Source organism: Candoia aspera, chromosome 4 (genome assembly GCF_035149785.1).
Source record: "Candoia aspera isolate rCanAsp1 chromosome 4, rCanAsp1.hap2, whole genome shotgun sequence".
In the NCBI taxonomy this organism is placed as follows: domain Eukaryota; kingdom Metazoa; phylum Chordata; class Lepidosauria; order Squamata; family Boidae; genus Candoia; species Candoia aspera.
In genome coordinates this window covers 112,895,916-112,914,857 of record NC_086156.1, presented here as the reverse complement: position 1 = coordinate 112,914,857, position 18,942 = coordinate 112,895,916, and the positions used below count along the sequence as shown (strand labels likewise).

The 18,942-nt window shown below is 42.5% G+C and overlaps 3 gene segments (V, D, J or C); all 3 read right to left on the bottom strand.

Annotated features, from left to right (window-relative positions):
- Window positions 1-4,342: 4,342 nt before the first annotated feature.
- On the bottom strand, window positions 4,343-7,904 carry LOC134497153 (Ig heavy chain V region 914-like). The segment is given in 3 exon segments: window positions 4,343-4,455; window positions 5,252-5,569; window positions 7,859-7,904. Coding segments are annotated over 3 exon segments (477 nt in total).
- Window positions 7,905-12,436: 4,532 nt separating this feature from the next.
- Window positions 12,437-12,990, bottom strand: LOC134497151 (Ig heavy chain V region 914-like). The segment is given in 2 exon segments: window positions 12,437-12,858; window positions 12,945-12,990. Coding segments are annotated over 2 exon segments (468 nt in total).
- A 4,057-nt stretch (window positions 12,991-17,047) lies between these two features.
- Window positions 17,048-17,669, bottom strand: LOC134497150 (immunoglobulin heavy variable 3-7-like). The segment is given in 2 exon segments: window positions 17,048-17,541; window positions 17,624-17,669. Coding segments are annotated over 2 exon segments (540 nt in total).
- Between the last annotated feature and the right edge of the window lie 1,273 nt (window positions 17,670-18,942).

Here is an 18,942-nt window from a genome sequence, read left to right as displayed (position 1 = left end):
CAGCTGAGGGGAGAGAGCCTCTGGTTTAAGGGAATTGAATATATATTAATGTGGAAAGAATGAGAAAGGAGCAAGATGTAGTAAAGAATTAAACTGGGGAGAGTTGGCGATACTGAAAACCAAAGGGGACTGAACTGCTAAATTGGACAAGGAAGAATTGCAGGTAATCACCTTTCTTCCTCAAACTAAATTTAAACTTTTTAAAAACTGTCAGTTTATTCTACTGTCTGAATTTCCCTTGGTCTCCCCTACGAAACTGCTAACCAGGTTCCACAGTGATAATTCCAAGATCAGGTCTGTATTCCCACTTGCTACGATGGACAGGAATCTGCTGCTTCTCAGTCTGAATACGGACATCCAACCTTCTGTGATTGAATGAACTTGGAGAGCTGCTCTGAGGAAGGGAAGGTTCTTGCCTGGGTAGAGATTCACTTCCTCCCACTGTGACTCCTGCACAGTAATAGACAGCCGAGTCCTCCAGTTTCAGGCTGTTCATCTGCAGATAGACTTGGCTTTTGGAGTTGTCCCTGGAGGTGGTGAAGCGTCCCTTGACTTTGTCTGAATAGAAAGTGGTAGAGCCAAGCAACTTTGGAAATATGCTAGACACTCATTCCAGTCCTTTTCCAGGGGCCTGTCTCACCCAGCTCATCTCATAGCTGCTGAAGTCGAATCCGGAGGCTTGGCAGGAGAGGCGAAGGGACTCTCCGGGCCTTCTCACGTCTCCTCCAGACTCCACCAACTGGACTCTGACTGAACTCCTATTAAAAAACAAAAAATCAATGAGCTCTCCTGTGTAAAAAAAGGAAAATGGAAAGGTCCTGAAGCGGGAGGAAACTATTACCTCTGAGGACTGCTAGGAAGGACACCAAGTTTACCCAGAGGATCATTTTTGCTCCCTTGAAGGAATGGATGGAATTGACAGGAGAGGATAAAGGAAAGGGCACAAACTCTGTGTTGGTGGGTGTCGCCTGTCAAGGGAAACCATGGGGCTCCTTTAAAGGAGGAAATTGTGCCTCGATTTACATATTACTTCTGATAAAAGGGCCCCTCGGGGCATTGTTCTCATAGATTTCCTTGCACACATCTAACACTGGTGATTTTTGAAATAACTTTCCAGTCCTATGAAAAGCGAAGGGAATATTTTATTTTTATTTTTCCTGTGAGTACATAGGGGAAAGGCAGGTTTACATTAGAGTAATTAAAACAAAGGCATGCAAAATTTCAGCACTTCTCAAAAGTAATTCAAGGTAACAGAGAGAGAACTTGCACTAAGAATTTTTGAAAGAGACATGTTGAAGATAGAACATGCAAAGAATGGCACATCTCAGTTCGGGAAATATTTTTCCACCTTCCCTCCTTTAAAACATGCCATTTTGAAGAATCCCAGAAGAACTGAATGCAGACCAATCCAGGAGGAACAATTTATAAGTCCGAGTTCAATGAGAGAAATCACAGGGAGAAATGGAATAGGTCGAGCCTGTGGGGTGTACTTGGCCTATTAGATGGGTTCTTAAGTTGGCAGTTGTATGAATTTAAAATATTGCTTTGTGGGGATGCGGTTAAACTGCTGAGCTGCTGAGCTTGCTGATCAGAAGGTCGGCGGTTTGAATCCGCATGACAGGATGAGCTCCCATTGCTAGTCCCAGCTCTTCCTAACCTAGCAGTTTGAAAAGAAGCCAGTGTGAGTTGATTAAGAGGTACCGCTTCGGTGGGCAGGTCATGGCATTCCATTTAGTCATGCCAGCCACATCACCACGGAAGTGTCTACAGACAAACGCCAGCTCTTCGGCTTTGAAACGGAGATGCGCACCGCCCCCTAGAGTCGGACACAACTGGACTTAATGTCAAGGGAAACCTTTACCTTTACCTTTGTTTTGGGTTGGTATTTTGAGTTGTGTTTTTATCAGTTGCTAGTTCCCCAGAGTAAATTTGGAAAAATGAGCAGCCATACAAATTGAAATAATAATAATAATAATAATAATATAATAGCAATAATAATACCAATGCCATATACTAATAAAAATGCCATCAAGTACAGTCTCTCTGTGAGCTGAGAAATTCTACTCAATCACTTTGTATTCCCCAAAGGATTCAGTTGCTCTATATTTAGCAAAGCACTTCTGTTGTCGACTCAGACATGGCTTCATGGTGAGGACTGTTGCCTCCTGAGATGGGACATTCTCTTGAGACCTTTTCAGTGAACACATATGGAAATAACAGAAAGAAAGAAGTATGGCTCCAAAATGAGAGAATATCTAATGCCAGTTCTGTTACTTCCCTACACCCCACCCCCACCCCACACACGGGCAATGGGACTCAGGGTGACACCACTGCCCCCTGCTGTGGAGGGTGAGGAGGGGTGGCATCTGCCTGATTGTCCAAGGAGATTCTGACATTCCAGGAGGGGAAGTGAGGCTGAGAAGCAATGAAGGTTCTCAAGGAGGTCTAAGCAGGTCTAGGGAAAGATCTAAATCTGCTCTTTTGTTACCAGATAGATTTCCCTTGAAGGCTTACTCTATGACAGATTGCATTTTCTGTACAGGGAGGGTACTTATTTTTTTTCCCCTGGTGTCACATCAAATCATGGAGTAAATGAATTGGGAAGGACCATCTAGCTAATCCATTGCCAACCATCCCTATCAGGTGGTCAGCCAGATCCTCTCTCTGGAACGCCAACCATGAGAGATTATTTGAACCAGACTGAGGCAAGTCTGCCCTCTTCTTCCCTCGTCCTCATTTTATTCTAGGTAGACAGATCTGCAAAGATGCAACGTTTGTCACAATTGGCTCTTTACTAGTTCTGTGTTCTTTTTGATAGGAGAATTCATTCTTAGTGTTGCTTCTGCATCTCCTGTCATTAAGTGTTATTGGATCACTGTGGTTATCATTCAGATGAGACATGGAGTAAAACATTATTTTATCTTTTGCTCCATTCCTTTATTTTTCCAAATTCTCTCCCCATTTCCGTAAATGAAACTCCCCTTCATCCTCTCAGGCAAGAAAAAAAAGGAGTATTACTCACAGAGACAAAACCAACCAGCCTCAGCTCCCTTTGGACATCCGGAAAGGAAATATTAATATGCAGACTTTATCCATCCATATAAAGAGGAAGGGTGTCTCTGCATTAACATACACTTCAGGATAAAAGAGAAGCAGAGCTTCTTGGTAGATGGCCTTGTTAGTCTGGTCACTTTGATGAATCCTTGCCTCTCAGGCAGGTAATTCCTGAATATATGGAATGTGTATTGCACAGTTTAGATCTTTAGAACAATTAATTAAAAGTTTGATTTCCTACCTGCTTCCAGGATATTGAATGATGATATCCCATTCCAGGATTTTATCTGAGTCCAGGCTCACCCCGATCACATTGCAAAGAGTGAAGTTGAAATTGGAATCTTCAGGCCATACTAATAATTTTTATTTTCCCTCCAGCAAAGTTTCTGATTCGACACCTATGACAAAAGAGTCCTAAAGTTCTCACTAGAGGGCTGATTTCTTCTTCTCAGGTAGCATATACACAAAAGAAATCCCTCTTACGGAAGTAGAGGAAACAAACTGGAGCAAAAGGATTGCATTTATCTTTGTCCTTTCATTCCACCTGCTATGCTCTATTGCACATGGCTGGAAAATGGACACAGAAACACAAAGGTTAATTTTATAATCAATTAGATCTTGGTGAAATATATTGTATCCCCCAGTCAGATATACATTAGATTTTCAAAAGCACTTTTTCCTATCTGGGGACACTTATTGTTTTCTCTTAACAGGCAAGGCAGATTGGGAGATTATGGGAGGTCAAAGTGTGTGGGAACTTCCAGGGAAGCGATGGCGAACTGAGGACCACAGTGGAGTGAATAGCGGGCGTGTAGACCGACTCTTCATAATTCCTCTCTGGATAAGGAGACGACTTGAGGTCACCCATATGTCCTCCAGACAGTGGCTCTTCATGAGGAGGCCACAACACAGCAGTCTCCAGCAGGTTTAGCCCTCTGGGAGAAAAGGGAAGAGCAATTTTTTTTTTGCTGAAGCCACAAATGGCACCTTTGAAAGGACACCCAGTGCTCACTAGTATAAAATTGGTGATCATTAAAGATGGTCTAAGGGTACAGATATGACATTATCATATCAAACCTCTGGAAGGGAGGGGGCTGAAATGGATTGTGAATCTGGAGGGGAGGGTGATGTCATGAGTACTGATGGCGAGCAGGAGGGGGCCTCTATCCAGGGGGGAAAATGCATGTGTAGTACTTATGAATTAAGCAGCCATTCAAAGAGACGGAGATGAGCACCGCCCCCTAGAGTCGGACACAACTGGACTTAATGTCAAGGGAAACCTTTACCTTTACCTTTGTTTTGGGTTGGTATTTTGAGTTGTGTTTTTATCAGTTGCTAGTTCCCCAGAGTAAATTTGGAAAAATGAGCAGCCATACAAATTGAAATAATAATAATAATAATAATAATAATAATAATAATAATAATAATAATATAATAGCAATAATAATACCCCCGATCTACGTTCCTTTGCTATTCTATGTATTATAACATGACCACAATTAGGCTACCCTTGGCCTTATGTTTTTAGGCCTTATTTTCTGACTTCTGACCCCTTCCTTGGTGTCAGACCACACCACACTCTGGCAGGCCTTGCAGCATCCTTATTTTATTACTACATTTCGACTGGTAGCAGAGGAAAATGATTTTAAACGTATTTAGACTTTCAATTGCCTGTATGTGTGTGCATGCGTTCATGTGTGTGTGTCTGTGTGTGTGTACATATATGTAGTACATCTATGGATAGAGGGAGAGAGGATATATAGAAACAGAAACAAATGCACATAAAGAGGGAGAGGGGAAGATCTGCGTCTCAAGAAAGAGGAAATGAGGGTTGAACTTCAAGACCAATAAAGGAATGAAGAGTTCTAATTACTGAATAAATTCTGTATTTCCTGATACTTTTTGAGAGCAGAACTTGAGAACAATTTCCCTTCGCTGTCTTTAAGGAGGATTAAAAAAAAGAAAAGACACTATTGAATTTATATTCTGTACTGAGATTTGCCATTTTCTTCCTATCCAAAAGGAGAACAGATCCCTGAATGCCCAGGCCAAGATCAGCTGTTGGTCCCTCTTGTCACTCAGGCAGCTTTCTCAGGTCCCTCTCAAGTCTCCGTGGAAAATCTCAGCCTTCTGCGGCTGAGCTGACTTGCAGAGCGGCTCTGAGGAAGGGAAGGTTTTTGCCAGGCTTCAGACTCACTTCCTCTCACTGTGTGTCTTGCACAGTAATAGACTGCCGTGTCCTCCAGTTTCAGGCTGTTCATTTGCAGATAGAGTTGGCTTTTGGAGTTGTCCCTGGAGATGGTGAAGCGTCCCTTGACTTTGTCCGAGTAGTAAGTACTGGAACCAGAGGTTATCAATGCCACCCATTCCAGTCCTTTTCCAGGGGCCTGCCTCACCCAGTGCATCTCATAGCTGCTGAAGCTGAACCCAGAGCCTTGGCAGGTGAGGCGGAGGGACTCTCCAGGCCTCCTCACGTCCCCTCCGGACTCCACCAACTGGGCCTCTGACAGGACACCTAAAATAAAAGTTGTTTTAATGAGCTCTCCTTTATGCAAGAATTAAAATGGAAAGAACCTGAATAGGAGGGAAACAATTACCTCTGAGGACTGCTAGGAAGGAAACCAAATTCAGCGACAGGATCATTTTTGCTCCCGTTAAAGAATAGAGGGGACTTGACAGGAAAGGATTCAGGAAGGGGCACAAACTTTGTGTTGGTGGGTGTAGCCTGAAAAGAGACACCCTGGGGCTCCTTTAAAGGGGAAATTTTGGCCTGATTTACATATTGCTCAGCATAAAAGAGCCCTTCGGGGCTTTGAGGTATAGATTTAGTTCAACACACCTTTCACTCATGGGACATCGATGAAAGGGCAGCTTTACACTGGAATATTTAAAGCTTCTGACAGATGCTCCTCACTTAATGTAAGGGTTTTAAGGTGACAGAAAGTAATCAGTCATTGAAATTTCCTCCAATAGCCATGTTACACTCCGGAAATAAAGAGGATGGCACATGGGAGTTCAAAATGGTTGCTCCACCGTTGTTCCCTTGACCACGTTCTTTGGAAGAAAGCAAAATTAAGTCAATGCAGACCGAGCCATAAGGCCCAATTTATAAGCCACAGATGAATTTTAGATACACATCCAAGTCTCAAAGTTGGAATATAAATCATTGGAAGCCTGTATGATGTTTCTTAATGGTTTGGTTTTTAACTCAGCAGCCATACTGATTACAAATATTGGGAGGTTTTTGGGTTGCCATTTTTATGGTCTTCTTATCTGTTTTTGACTGCCCAGAGTTAATTCGTACTAAGATTCAAAAAAACTTACTCTCCTACACTTATTCCATGGACTGAGAAACAGAAATAAATGACTTTTCATATTCCAAACAATTCAGTTTGTTCAATATTTAGCAAAGCACATCTGTTCTCAACTCAGATGTGGCTTCATGGTGAGAAATGTAATCTCTTGGGATGTTAAATTTCTTTGATTTGCCTCCAGTGGTCTCTCAGGAAAATGAGGGTAAAAGTAATGATGCCTCCGAAGTGAGACAAGGCCTGCAGACCCTTCCTTTGTCCCCCTCCCCCTCCCCCACCCCCACCCCACCCATATGCAAAGCCATTCCGTGTGGCAACACTGCCCCCTGGTGGAAAGCGTGAGGAGGGGAGGCATCTACTTAACTTTCCAGAGAGATTCTTGCATTAAGAAATGGTAATTAGGGCTCTGATGAAATGAAATAGCTCCAGGGAACATAAGCCAGTCTATGGAGTAACCGAAAGCTGCTCTTTTGTTATATGACAGGAAATTCCTTTTGATGGGTTATTCTATGAGATACTGTATTTTCCTGAGGTCGTGTATTCTTATTTTTTCTCCTAAATATTATGAAATCATGTAAAAACAAGTTGGGAAGGACCATCTTGGTCGTCTAGTACAAAGCATCCTTGACTGGTGGGGAGCCAGACCCTCTCTGCAGACCTCCAACCAAAAGAGGCTGTTCCAGCCAAATTAAAGCAGGTCCCCCTCATTCTTCCCTCAACCTCGTTTTACTCAGGGCAGACCGGGTTGGACGGGCTTATCATTGGTCGAAATCTGCTCTATCCTAGTTTTGTACTCTCTCTGATAGGAGAATAATTCTGAACATCCCTTGTTCATCTTCTACCATTCATTCATGGTGGATGACTGTGGGTTTTACGAGATATGGGACTTAGAGGAAAACATAATTTTATCCTTTTTTTTTATTTTTCTTTATTTCTTCAAACTGTATTCCACTTTTTTTACATAAATTCCACCTCTACATTCACAGGACCCCTTTTGGCCATTTTGTATGGTTCAGTTTAAGCAGAAGCAGTAACTGATTATACAGTCCTCAGGAAAAAAAAGAGGCGCTCAGTGCATTGACCTTCCACCTGTCCTTGAAGACATATTCCACAGTAATAGACTGCCGTGTCCTCTGGCTTCAGGCTGTTCATTTGGAGATACAGCTGGCTGTGGGAATCATCCCTGGAGATGGTGAAGCACCCCTTGACATTTTCCAAGTAGTTAATATCACTTGAACCAGAGCTTATGTATGCCACCCATTCCAGCCCTTTCCCTGCAGCCTGTCTCACCCAGTCCATGCCGTAGCTGCTGAACGTGAATCCGGAGGCTTGGCAGGAGAGATGGACGGACTCTCCAGGCCTTCTCATGTCCCCTCCGGACTCCACCAGCTGGGACTCTGACTGGACACTTAAAAAAAAAAAGGTGTTTCTATAAGCTCTCCTGTATAGAAAATTTATAATAGAAAGAAACTCTGTATAGAGGGAAAAATTACCTCTGAGGACTGCTAGCAGGGACAACAAGTTTAGCCACAGGATCATTTTTGCTCCCTCAAATGAATTGAGGGAAATTGATAAAAAAATGTTCAGGAAAGTGCAGAAACTTTGTGTTGGTGGGTGTAGCCTGAAAAGAGAAACCATGGGCCTCCTTTAAAGGGGAAATGGTGCCCTGATTTACATTTCGCTCAGGATAAAAGAGCCCCTCATTTTGTTGACTGAGAGATTTCCTTGCACAAACCTTTCACACATGATTTTGAAATGATGGGAATATCTTCAGAAAAATCAAGGGAGACTATCTTGTTTTTCATTGTGAGTACATTGGAGAAATGACAAGTTTTCACTGGAGTAAGTAAAGCAGGATCTGGAAAAAAACTCCACAGTTCAGGAAAGCTTTTCAAAGTAAGAGAAATAAAATTTGCACTAAGAATATTTTAAATTGCCATGTTAGAGACCATACATGAAAAAGATGCCACATGTGAGTTCAGAATGTTGGCTCCACTGCTGTTTCCTTCTTTGAAGGAAAGTTCAAAGCCTCTAAACTATGCACGGGTTTTCGTGCCAGATAGGGGTCCCCTCCTGCTCACCATCTGTATTCATGACTTCACTCAATATTAAGCAGAGGGCATTTGTTGTCAACTCAGACATGGCCTGGGTGAGGGTTGTGCCCACTTGTGATGTTACATTTCCTTGAGATCCTTCCAGAGATCCCTTAGGAAAATGAGAATTAAAAAAAAAAAAAATGCCTCCAAAATGAGACAATTTCTATAGACAATTGCTTTATTCCCCTTCCCCACCCCCAGCCCATACATAGGGAAAGTGATTCAGAGTGACAGCACAGCTCCCTGGTGTAAAATGTGAGAAAAGAAGACAGCTACTTATCTTTCCCACAAAGTTCTTGCATTCAAACATAGTAATTAGGGCTGAGAAGAAATGAAGGGTTTCATATCTCAAAGGAGATAGGAAATCAGTAATCACTAGCAATCATCACCCAGATATACAACGATTAACACCAGGATTAACACCAGATGAACAATCAAACAGTACATTATATCTTACTCAAGGAACTATTAACTCAATCAATCAACGAAGTAGCAAACAACAGCCCAATCATGGAGCTCCCAAGGAGAGAACAACACCTCCTCCAGCACAAGCTGGACAAGCCATGGTATATAAACAGAGAGCAAGTCCCACTCCCTTTCCACACCAAAGATTTTTCCTAGGCTGGCAATGAAATGTCTGAAAGAAAATAACAAGGCTCAGGGAGCACCAAAGTCTCCACAATAGGAAATCAATTTTGAAGGGTTAGTCTATGATTGTTTGCATTTTCTGTGAGTGGTGGAGGCTTAATTTTTCTCCTAAAAAAGGACAAGTCACTCATGCCCATACTACAACACAGTCATTGTGGGGCTTCACTTGAAGACCACACCAAAGCTTCACTTGGTTCAGAATGCAGTGGTGCAGGAAGTGACGGGCTTGCACCCATATGCCTATCTGATGTCTCTGCTTCGCAAGCTGCCCTGGTTTCGTTTGACTCTGGTTGCAATTCAAGGTGCTGGTCACTTCCTATAAAGCTGTATGTGGCATAGAGCCTGGCTACTTGAGGGACTGCCTGCAATATGGAAGTTTTGGGGCTAATTTTCTTTAATCACCTACCAAAAACTACAAGTCTCACAAGATGAAACTACAGGATTTATTTTGTTATATTTTCCTTTCACTTTCCCTGTTAAGGAAAGAGGCTGAGGGATTCTAAACGGTTAGTGTGCAGGATGCCAGGTAAAGGCACCCCCTGTTTGAGAGAAGGTGGTACCAGTAACTATCAAGAAGCTACACAGTCCAAAATTTACAGACCCAGAGGGCTCCTGAGAGAGGTGGTTCTTATGTAGCGACATTTTGCTTTTCTGCTTCTTCCCAGCTGAGGGGAACAAGCTTTAGGAAGAAACAGATTGAGTGTAAATTAAGGAAGAAGAAATGAGAAATGAGCAACACATAGAAAAGAATTAATCTGATGAGTGTTGGTGATTTCTGTCTACTATAATAAAAATCAAACTAAAAAGCCCATAAATTCTCTGCCATTATACTTAATAATACAACATTTTTAATGATCGTAATCTTAATAAACCCAAAACCCTCCAAGGAGACATTTTTATACCTTATTCATCCTAATCCAAATCATTAAAAATAAATGAAATCAGCCAAACAGTAAAAGCAATCCAGGTTAATATTCATTAACCCTTATCCCACTTCAAAATAAACCAGAGCATTTACATATCCCCACAATGTGCACAGAGCTTTTTTTCTTAAAAAGATCAAACAACCAAACGCACCCCCTCAGAAACTCTGACTTCTCGTCACAAACCCTCCCATACATAATAACACCTTCTTTCTCATAGCATTCCTTCAGAAGATCAATTTCACTTGTGGCTTCACACTTAGAAGAAACATTTCTGTCACTATTAAATTCCTCATTTCCACAGCAGCCCCAGCCAGATGACAGACCTCACATTTTCCACAATGTCCTGAATGCCTTGCATAAAAACTTGGTAGGAGTCAGAAAGAATCTGTTTAAAATCTTGATGGAAGTCAGAGAAAGTCTGTTTAAGGTCCTCCATGTCAAGCAGTAGATTATGGCGCCCCCAGGAGCTTAACCAGAAACAGTCGAGGATATGAAAGAATTCCATAATGTGTTTACACAAGAAAAAGTGAGATATGCAGACAGTACCCCAGGGAAAGTAGAAGCAGAAAAGTGAAAGTTCAAAACAGCCAATTCAATGTGTAGGAAAATGCGAATATCTTCAAATTTAGTACAAAAATAAGAACAGGAGAGAATTATTTACTCTCAATCCTCCTTACTCTTTGGAGGAAAACAAAGTCTAAAACTTAAAAATATTTTTTTTAAAGATTAATCCCAAAAATAATAAGCACCAAGAGAGCCCTCTTGTCCTTGCTGTAGAACGCCCGTATGAGGGTACACATACTTAAAAGAAATATAAATAGAGTGATTTAGAAATGGGGTGGCCAGTCTTAGTGTCCCTTTAAGAATACAAAGCAGCTCAGAAAACGGTGACATCCCAGCCTCCTGGCTAGCTCTTACCAGTTGAGTGCAAACATTGTTTGTGATCTTTTGGCTGCAAGCAGCTGTCCAAAGGACAGAATGGGTCTATTCCATGCATTTTCCTTTTTTCTGGAGAAGACTCCCAGGCTTCAGAAAAATCTGCCTGAGCCTGAAAAAACTGCCACGTTTTCATCTCTGCCCATTGAGCCCACCGGCACAGCTACTCAGTCTGCCATGTCCCCATTGGAAGTCCCAAGACTACCTCTCCTTTTGAATCTTGTAAAAATATATATATATTGCACTCTAGGTCTTTTCCCACTGCATAGAAATTGACAGACAGTTTCTTGCCATTCATGTAAGATTTGGGTTAGAATTGGCACCATTAGCTTTTTCCTAAACAAAGGACAATTCACTCATGCCCTAGTCAACCCATAGCTTGACTATTACAACACACTCTATGTGGGGCTGTCCTTGAAGACTACACTGAAGCTTCACTTGGTTCAGAATGCAGTGGTGCAGGAAGTGATGGGCTTCCCTCCATATGCCTATCTAATATCTCTGCTTCACAAGCTGCTTTCCAGCTAGATTCTGGTTGTATTTCAAGGTGCTGGTCACTCCATATCAAGCTCTACATGGCATAAAACCTGGTTACTTGAGGGACTGCCTGTAATGTGGATGTTTTGGGGTTAATATTTTTTAATCACATACCAAAAACTACAAGTCTCACAAGATGAGACCACAGGATATTTTTTTATATATATATATTTTCTTTTCAATTTCCCTGTTAAGGAGAGAGGCTGAGGGAATCTAACTTTTTAGGGTGCAGGATGCCAGGTAAAGGCACCCCCGTTTGATACAAGTTGGTGCCAGTAACTCAGGCCTGCAACTAGGGTCTGTGTCACCTGGGGCAAATATGGATTCTGTGCGCATTTTGGTGCCCCCCAGTGCTCATTTTGGTGGCCCCCCAGTGCTCATTTTAGCACTGCCCCAGTACAGCAACCAAGGCATTTGCCCTGCTTGCCCCCCCCACTTAGTTGCAGCCCTGCAGTAACCAGCAAGAAGCTACACAGTCCAAAGTTTGCAGACCCAGAGGGCTCCTGGGAGAGGAGGTTCATAATTTGCAACATTTCTCTCTCCTGCCTTTGCCCAGCTGAGGAGAAAGAGCTTCAGGAAGAAAGAGATTGAGTGTCTATTAAGGCAGAAGGAATGAGAAATGACCAACACATAAAAAAAAAAAAAGCTAATGAGTGTTTGTGATATTTAGACTATGAAAGGGGACTTCATTGCAAAGTAGTAAAAGAACGAAGAATGAATCCATGTTTCTCCCTCTAATTAAATTTTAATTCATCTTACATAATGAATCCATGTTTCTCCCTCTAATTAAATTTTAACTATTTTTTAAACTACCCAGTTTATTCTATTGACCTGAGATTTCCTTCTTGTCCCCCTACCAAACTGCCAACCAGGTTCCAAGATCAGCATTGGACTCCCACTTGCTATGATGGAGATTCAGTTGCTGCTTTTAAGTCGCAATACGCACATTCGAACTCCTGTGACTGAATGAACCTGGAGAGCTGAACTGAGGAAGGGACCGTTTTTGCCAGGCTTCAGACTCACTTCCTCCCACTGTGTGTCTTGCACAATAATAGACAGCCGAGTCCTCTGGCTTCAGGCTGCTCATTTGCAGATACAGCTGGCTGCGGGAATCGTCCCTGGAGACGGTGAAGCGTCCCTTGACTTTGTCTGAGTAGTAAGTGGTAGAGTCAAGCATCTCTGGATCTATGCTGGACACCCATTCCAGGCCTTTCCCTGGAGCCTGTCTGACCCAGCCCATGTAGTAGCTGCCGAAGTCAAATCCAGAGGCTTGGCAGGAGAGACGGAGGGACTCTCCAGGCCTCCTCACATCCCCTCCGGACTCCACCAACTGGATCTCAGACTGAACTCCTAAAGAAAACAAAGGTGTTTCAATGAGATCTCCTGAATACAAAAGCAGAAAATTGAGGAAAATTATATAGAGAGGGAAGAATTACCTTGGAGGACTACTAATAAGGAGAAGACGTTTAGCCATGGGATCATTTTTGCTCCCTTTAATGAACGGAGGGGAATTGGCAGGAAAGGATTCAGGAAAGTGCAAACTTTGTGTTGGTGGGTGTAGCCTGAAAAGGTGAAACCATGGGGCGCTTTTAAAGAGGAAATTGTCTGTCAATTTGCATATCACTTGGCATAAAAAGCCCCTCAGGGCATTGATGTCATAGATTTCCTTGCACAAATCTGACACTGGGGATTTTCAACATAAATTTCCAGTCCTGCAAAAATTGAACGCATTTTTTTTTTCTGTGACGACATAGGAGAAAGGCAGGTTTACATTAGAGTAATTAAAAGAGGGAGAAGCCAAATTTCCCCACCTCTCCAAAGGGATTCAAGGCAACAGAGAATGAACATCCCCTAAGAACTTTTGGGAGAGACATTTTAGAGCTAGAACATGAAACCAACAGTGCATCTGAGTTTGGGAGTATTTCCCACCTTGCTTGCCTTTTTGAAGACACCCAAAACAATGCCAACCTAGCTATGAGGCACAATCTGTGCGTTGGAGTTGAATCAGAGAAATCACGGGGAAATAAAGACTAGACAGAGCCAATAGTGTGTTCTTTGCTTCTCAGATTGGTTTTTAACTCAGCAGTTGTTTGGATTTTATATACTGCTTGTTTTAGTTTACTATTTTGTGTTCTGTTCTTAACAGTTGCTGGTTGCCCAGAGTGAATTCAAATAGATAGGCAGCCATATTAATTGAAATAATAACAATAACAATAATAATGATTAATAATAATAATAATAATAGCAACAATAGTAAGTCATGACTTCATGGTAAGGATTGTAGCCTCCTGAGATGTGGAATATTCTTGAGACTTTTTCAGTGAACGATTATGGAAGTACGAAAAAAAAGGAATGGTGCCCCCCAAATGAGGCCGTCTCCAATGGCACTTGCTTTATCTCCCTACCCCACCCCCACCCCAGACACAGACCATGGGATTCAGTGTGGCAACACTGCCCCCTGGTGTGGGAAGTGAAGAGAGCAGCCCTCGGCCCAATTCCACACAGACATTCGTTCCAGGCAAAATTCTCCTCAGTATGCCTATGGCTCTTTGGATGTTTGGAAGGATTATTCCACATTGGCATTTCCTGCCTCCAGCCATGACACTATATTGTATCCCATTCCAGTATCCTGTCTGAAGCCAGTCTCATCCAGATCAGACTGCAAGCAGTGAAGTTGCAATTGGAAGCTTCAGGCCATATTAATAATTATGTCTTTCCTTCCAGCAAACTCTCTGGTTGGATACCTGGAAAAAAAGAGTCCTAAAGATCTCACTAGAGGGCTGATTTCTTCTTCTGTTGTATACGGACAGAAGACATCCCCCTGTAATGGGAACAGAGGAAACAAATTGGGGCAAAAGTATTGCATTTGTCCTTCTCCTCTCATTCCACCTCCTACGCCCTCTAGGAGTTGGCCGGAAAATTGACAGAGAAACCCAAGTTATTTTTATAATAAATTACTTCTTGATTAAATAAATTAGAACCTATATTTAGATATACATTGGAATTCAAAGAGCATCTTCTCAGAATTTTCAGGGGGAAAAAGGTGGAGAGAAGTCCAAGAGAAGGGAGGGGCAGTGCTCCATCAACATCTTGCCACCCCTCCTTGGAGCTCACTGCAATGTGTCACTGACTACAATCACAATTTGGAAACGAGGAACAAGTGATTGATCTCTGTGAATGACCAAAGGAGCATTTCTTTCAGGGTAAGTAAAACTCTGCATTGCAGCTCTTCACCAATTCAGAACAGAGTTTCAAGAATCAATTCTTCAACCCAATATGGACAAGAATTGTTTGAACACCACTGGAGTAGACACAAAATTTGGTCCTGAAATTGTGGTAAACCACTGTTCTTATCTATGGCTTGTGAAATAAATTAGAATTAATTAGATTCCAGCATAACACTAGAGAAAGAAACAAAAAATTTGCAATGTGAAATTTCTAGGTCCACTCAACTCCCAACGTTAAAGTGAAGGAAACCACATTACCATCAGCTTGTCCTTCTGTAAAAAGTCTTTCTTTTTTAAAGTATTTTTTTCCTGTTTTTTTCCCCATCCTAATGGAAAAAAGCTCCCACAATGCCCATGCCAAGATCCGCTCATCATTCCTCTTGGCAATCAGAAAGCTTTCTCGGGTTTCCCTCAAGTCTCTCAAGTCTCTCTGGCAAATCCAGCCTTCTGGGGCTCAGTTGAATTGCAGAGCTGCTCGGACAAATGGCAGGTTTGACCTTTTCATTGAACTTTTAAGATCATTACAGAAATGAAAAAAATGTGACTCCAAAATGAGACAAATGAAACACTGGATTTATTTCCCCACCCTGCTGCACCCTGTGCATAGCCAATGCAATAATGTGACCACACTGCCCCCTGCTGTAAACGTTCAGGAGGACAGGCATCTACCTTTTTTTCCAGGATTGTAACTGAGGCAGAGAAGGCATGAAGGTTGTCCAGGAGATCTAGGCAGGTCTGTTGTCCGTGGTGCCAGGCTTTCACAGGCCATATAAACACCATAGACACAGACATTGGGTTTGTCAGGGAAGACACCAAGGACAACAGACTGGCATTTCTAGACTGTGAGGTTCTTACTGGGACCTGTGGCAAGGTAGAAATACAGATGTACAGGAAACCCCCACACACAGACCAGTACCTGATGTTTGACTCCCACCATCCATGGCAGCACAAAATAGGAGGCATCAGGACACTACGTCACAGGGCAGAAACCATCCCCACCTCCATGGATGCCAAAAAGAAAGGAAACCAGCACCTGAGGTCCTGTGGGTATCCTAATTGGGCCTTCATTAAATCTAAGTCTACCCCTAGACCTAAAAAAATGGCAGACAGGGCTGAGACTCAGAGTCAACGGAAGAACCTGGTCCTTACTTACAGGCCGGCGTGTCGGAATGGATAAAATCAATATTTGGAAAACACCCCATACCTGTATTTTTCAAACCCACTAACACACTGAGACAGAGGCTTGTACACCCTAACGATCCAACACCGAAACATAAGAGGAGCAACGTAGTAAATGCAATCCAGTGCAGGGAGGAGTGTTCTGAGCTGTACTTTGGGGAAACCAAATAGCCTTTACACAAGAGGATGGCCCAACACAGGAGGAGCAACAGCACAGGACCAGAATCAGCAGTTTACCTTCATCTAAAAGAAAAAAGACACTCATTTGAGGACAACAATGTTCACCTTTTGGACAGAGAAGAAAGGTGGTTAGAGAGGGATTAAGGAATCCATTCTTGCCAAAGTGGAAAATCCTTCCCTCAATAGAAGCGGAGGCCTCAGACACAAGTTCTCCCCCATTTTTCATGCTGCTCTTTCATCAGTCCCCAGGAAGATTAAGACCACCAGGAAGGCCACTCTTAACGATCCACTCGGGGATGAACACAGGATCTAGGAGTAAGACATCCCAAACACAATCCACACCTCCATGGCACAATTAACAGCCATTCAGGTGCAGGGACAATGCAGCCACCCTGGGAAACATATATGGGGTCCCCTCACCAACCTTGGCCCAGACTGAAGTAGCTACCAAAAAGAAAGAAATCCAGTTGCCATGACTCAACCTACAGACAGTTTCCCGTAATAGGTCATTTGGATACTCAATCCTTGTTGACCACTTGAGGCCTGACCTTTGACTCTGCCAAACACTGAAAAAAATGATTTGTTACCATTGATACCTGGCTACCTGGCATCTCTGTGACTTGCTCCTTGAACAAGAACAAAATACCAACAAGGACTTCTGGGAAGGAGGTTCATAATTGACATAGTTTGAATCTCTTGGCTTTGCCCAGCTGAGGGGAGAGAGGCTGGATTAAGGGAATTGAATATACATATATGAATGTGGAAAGAATGAGAAAAGAGCAACACGTAGAAAAGAATTGAATGGGGGAGAGTTGGCGATATGGAGGACCAACGGAGACTGAACTGCAAAATTTGTCCAGGTAGAATTGTAGGTAAAGTTTTTAAACTTTTTTTAAAAACAGCCCAGGTTATTCTACTGCCCTGAATTTTCTGCAGTCTCCCCTACCATACTGCTAACCAGGTTCCACAGTGAAAATGCTAAGGTCAGGCCTATATTCCCACTTGCTAAGATGGAGATTCATCTGCTGCTTCTCATTCCAATTACACAAATTCAACCTCCTGAGATGGAAGGAACTTGCAGGGCTGCTCAGAGGAAGGGAAGGTTTTTGCCAGGCTTCAGACTCACTTCCTCTCACTGTGTCTCCCGCACAGTAATAGACTGCCGAGTCCTCCGGCTTCAGGCTGTCCATTTGCAGATAGAGTTGGCTTTTGGAGTTGTCCCTGGAGATGGTGAAGCGTCCCTTGACTTTATCCAAGTAGTAAGTGCTAGATGAGTCTGTAGTTATGTGGGCCACCCATTCCAGGCCTTTTCCTGGAGCCTGCCTCACCCAGTCCATCCAGTAGCTGCTGAATGTGAATCCGGAGGCTTGGCAGGAGAGATGGAGGGATTCTCCAGGCCTTCTCAGGTCCCCTCCAGACTCCACCAACTGGCCCTCTGACTGGACACCTAAAAAAAAAAGTATTTCAAAAAGGTCTCGTATGTACAAGAATTAAAATGGAAACATCCTGAAGAGGGAGGAAACAATTACCTCTGAGCACTGCTAGTAAGGACACAAAGTTTACCCAGAGGATCATTTTGCTCCCTTGAATAAATGGAGGGGAATTGACAAGTGAGCGTTTGGGAGACTGCACAAACTTTGTGTTGGTGGGAGTAGCCTAAAAAGAGAAACCCTGGGGCTCCTTTAAAGGGGAAATTTTGGCCCCATTTACGTATCGCTCAGCATAAAAGAGCCCCTCGGGGCATTGAGGTATGGATTTCTTTCAACACACCTTTCACATGCAGGACATAGGAGTAAGGGCCTCTTTAGACTGGAATAATTAAAGCAAGATATGACTGAAACTCATTTCAAGAAAGTGTTTTTAGGTGACAGAAAGAGATCATGCACTGAAATTTCCTTAAACAGACACGTTAGAGCCGGCACATCGGAGTTCAGAACGGTTGCTCCACAGTTGTTCCGTTGACCACCTTCTTTGGAAGACACCCAAAATAAGTGAATGCAGACCGAGCCATGAGGCCCAATTTGTAAGCCACAGTCGAATTAGGCATACACATCCAAGTCTCAAACTTGGAATCAAAGAAATAATATTGGAAGCCTTAGGGGTGTTCCTTATTTGTTTTGTTTTTTACTCAACAATCTTATGGATTTCATATATTGGTTGCTTTTTGGTTGCCATTTTGTATGGTCTTCTGTGTTATTAACTGCCCAGAATTAATTCATCTTAAGATTCATAAACCTGCCTCTCCTACAATTATTCCATGGACTGAGAAACACAAATAAATGACTTTGCATTTTCCAAACAATTCAATTTGTTCTATATTTAGCAAAGCACATCTGTTGTCAACTCGGATGTGGCTTCATGGTGAGGAATGTAATCTCCTGGGATGTTAAACTTTCTGGAGGTCTTTTCAGTGATCTCTTAGGAAAATAAGAGTATATATAATGATGTCTCTGAAATGAGACAAGGCCTGTAGACCCTCCCTTGATTCGCCTCCCGCACCGCCACCCGAAACATATGCAAAATGATACAGTGTGACAATACTGCCCCCTGCTGTAAAACTTGAGGAGGGGAGGCATCAGCATAACTTCTGAGAAGAGTCTTCCATTAAAAAATTAGGGCTCAAAATAAACGAAAGATCTCCTGGAAACTATATTTACTTATTCATTCATTCATTTATTCATTCATTCATTCAATTTATATTGCCACCCAACTCAATCTAGTGACTCTGGGTGGCTAACAACAATAAAAACAGTGATAATATAAAACAATAAAAACAATAAGAAAACTTAAATATAAATATAAATACAGCCGAGTGATCTTAAAAGCCACCGTAACATAACCATGAAAC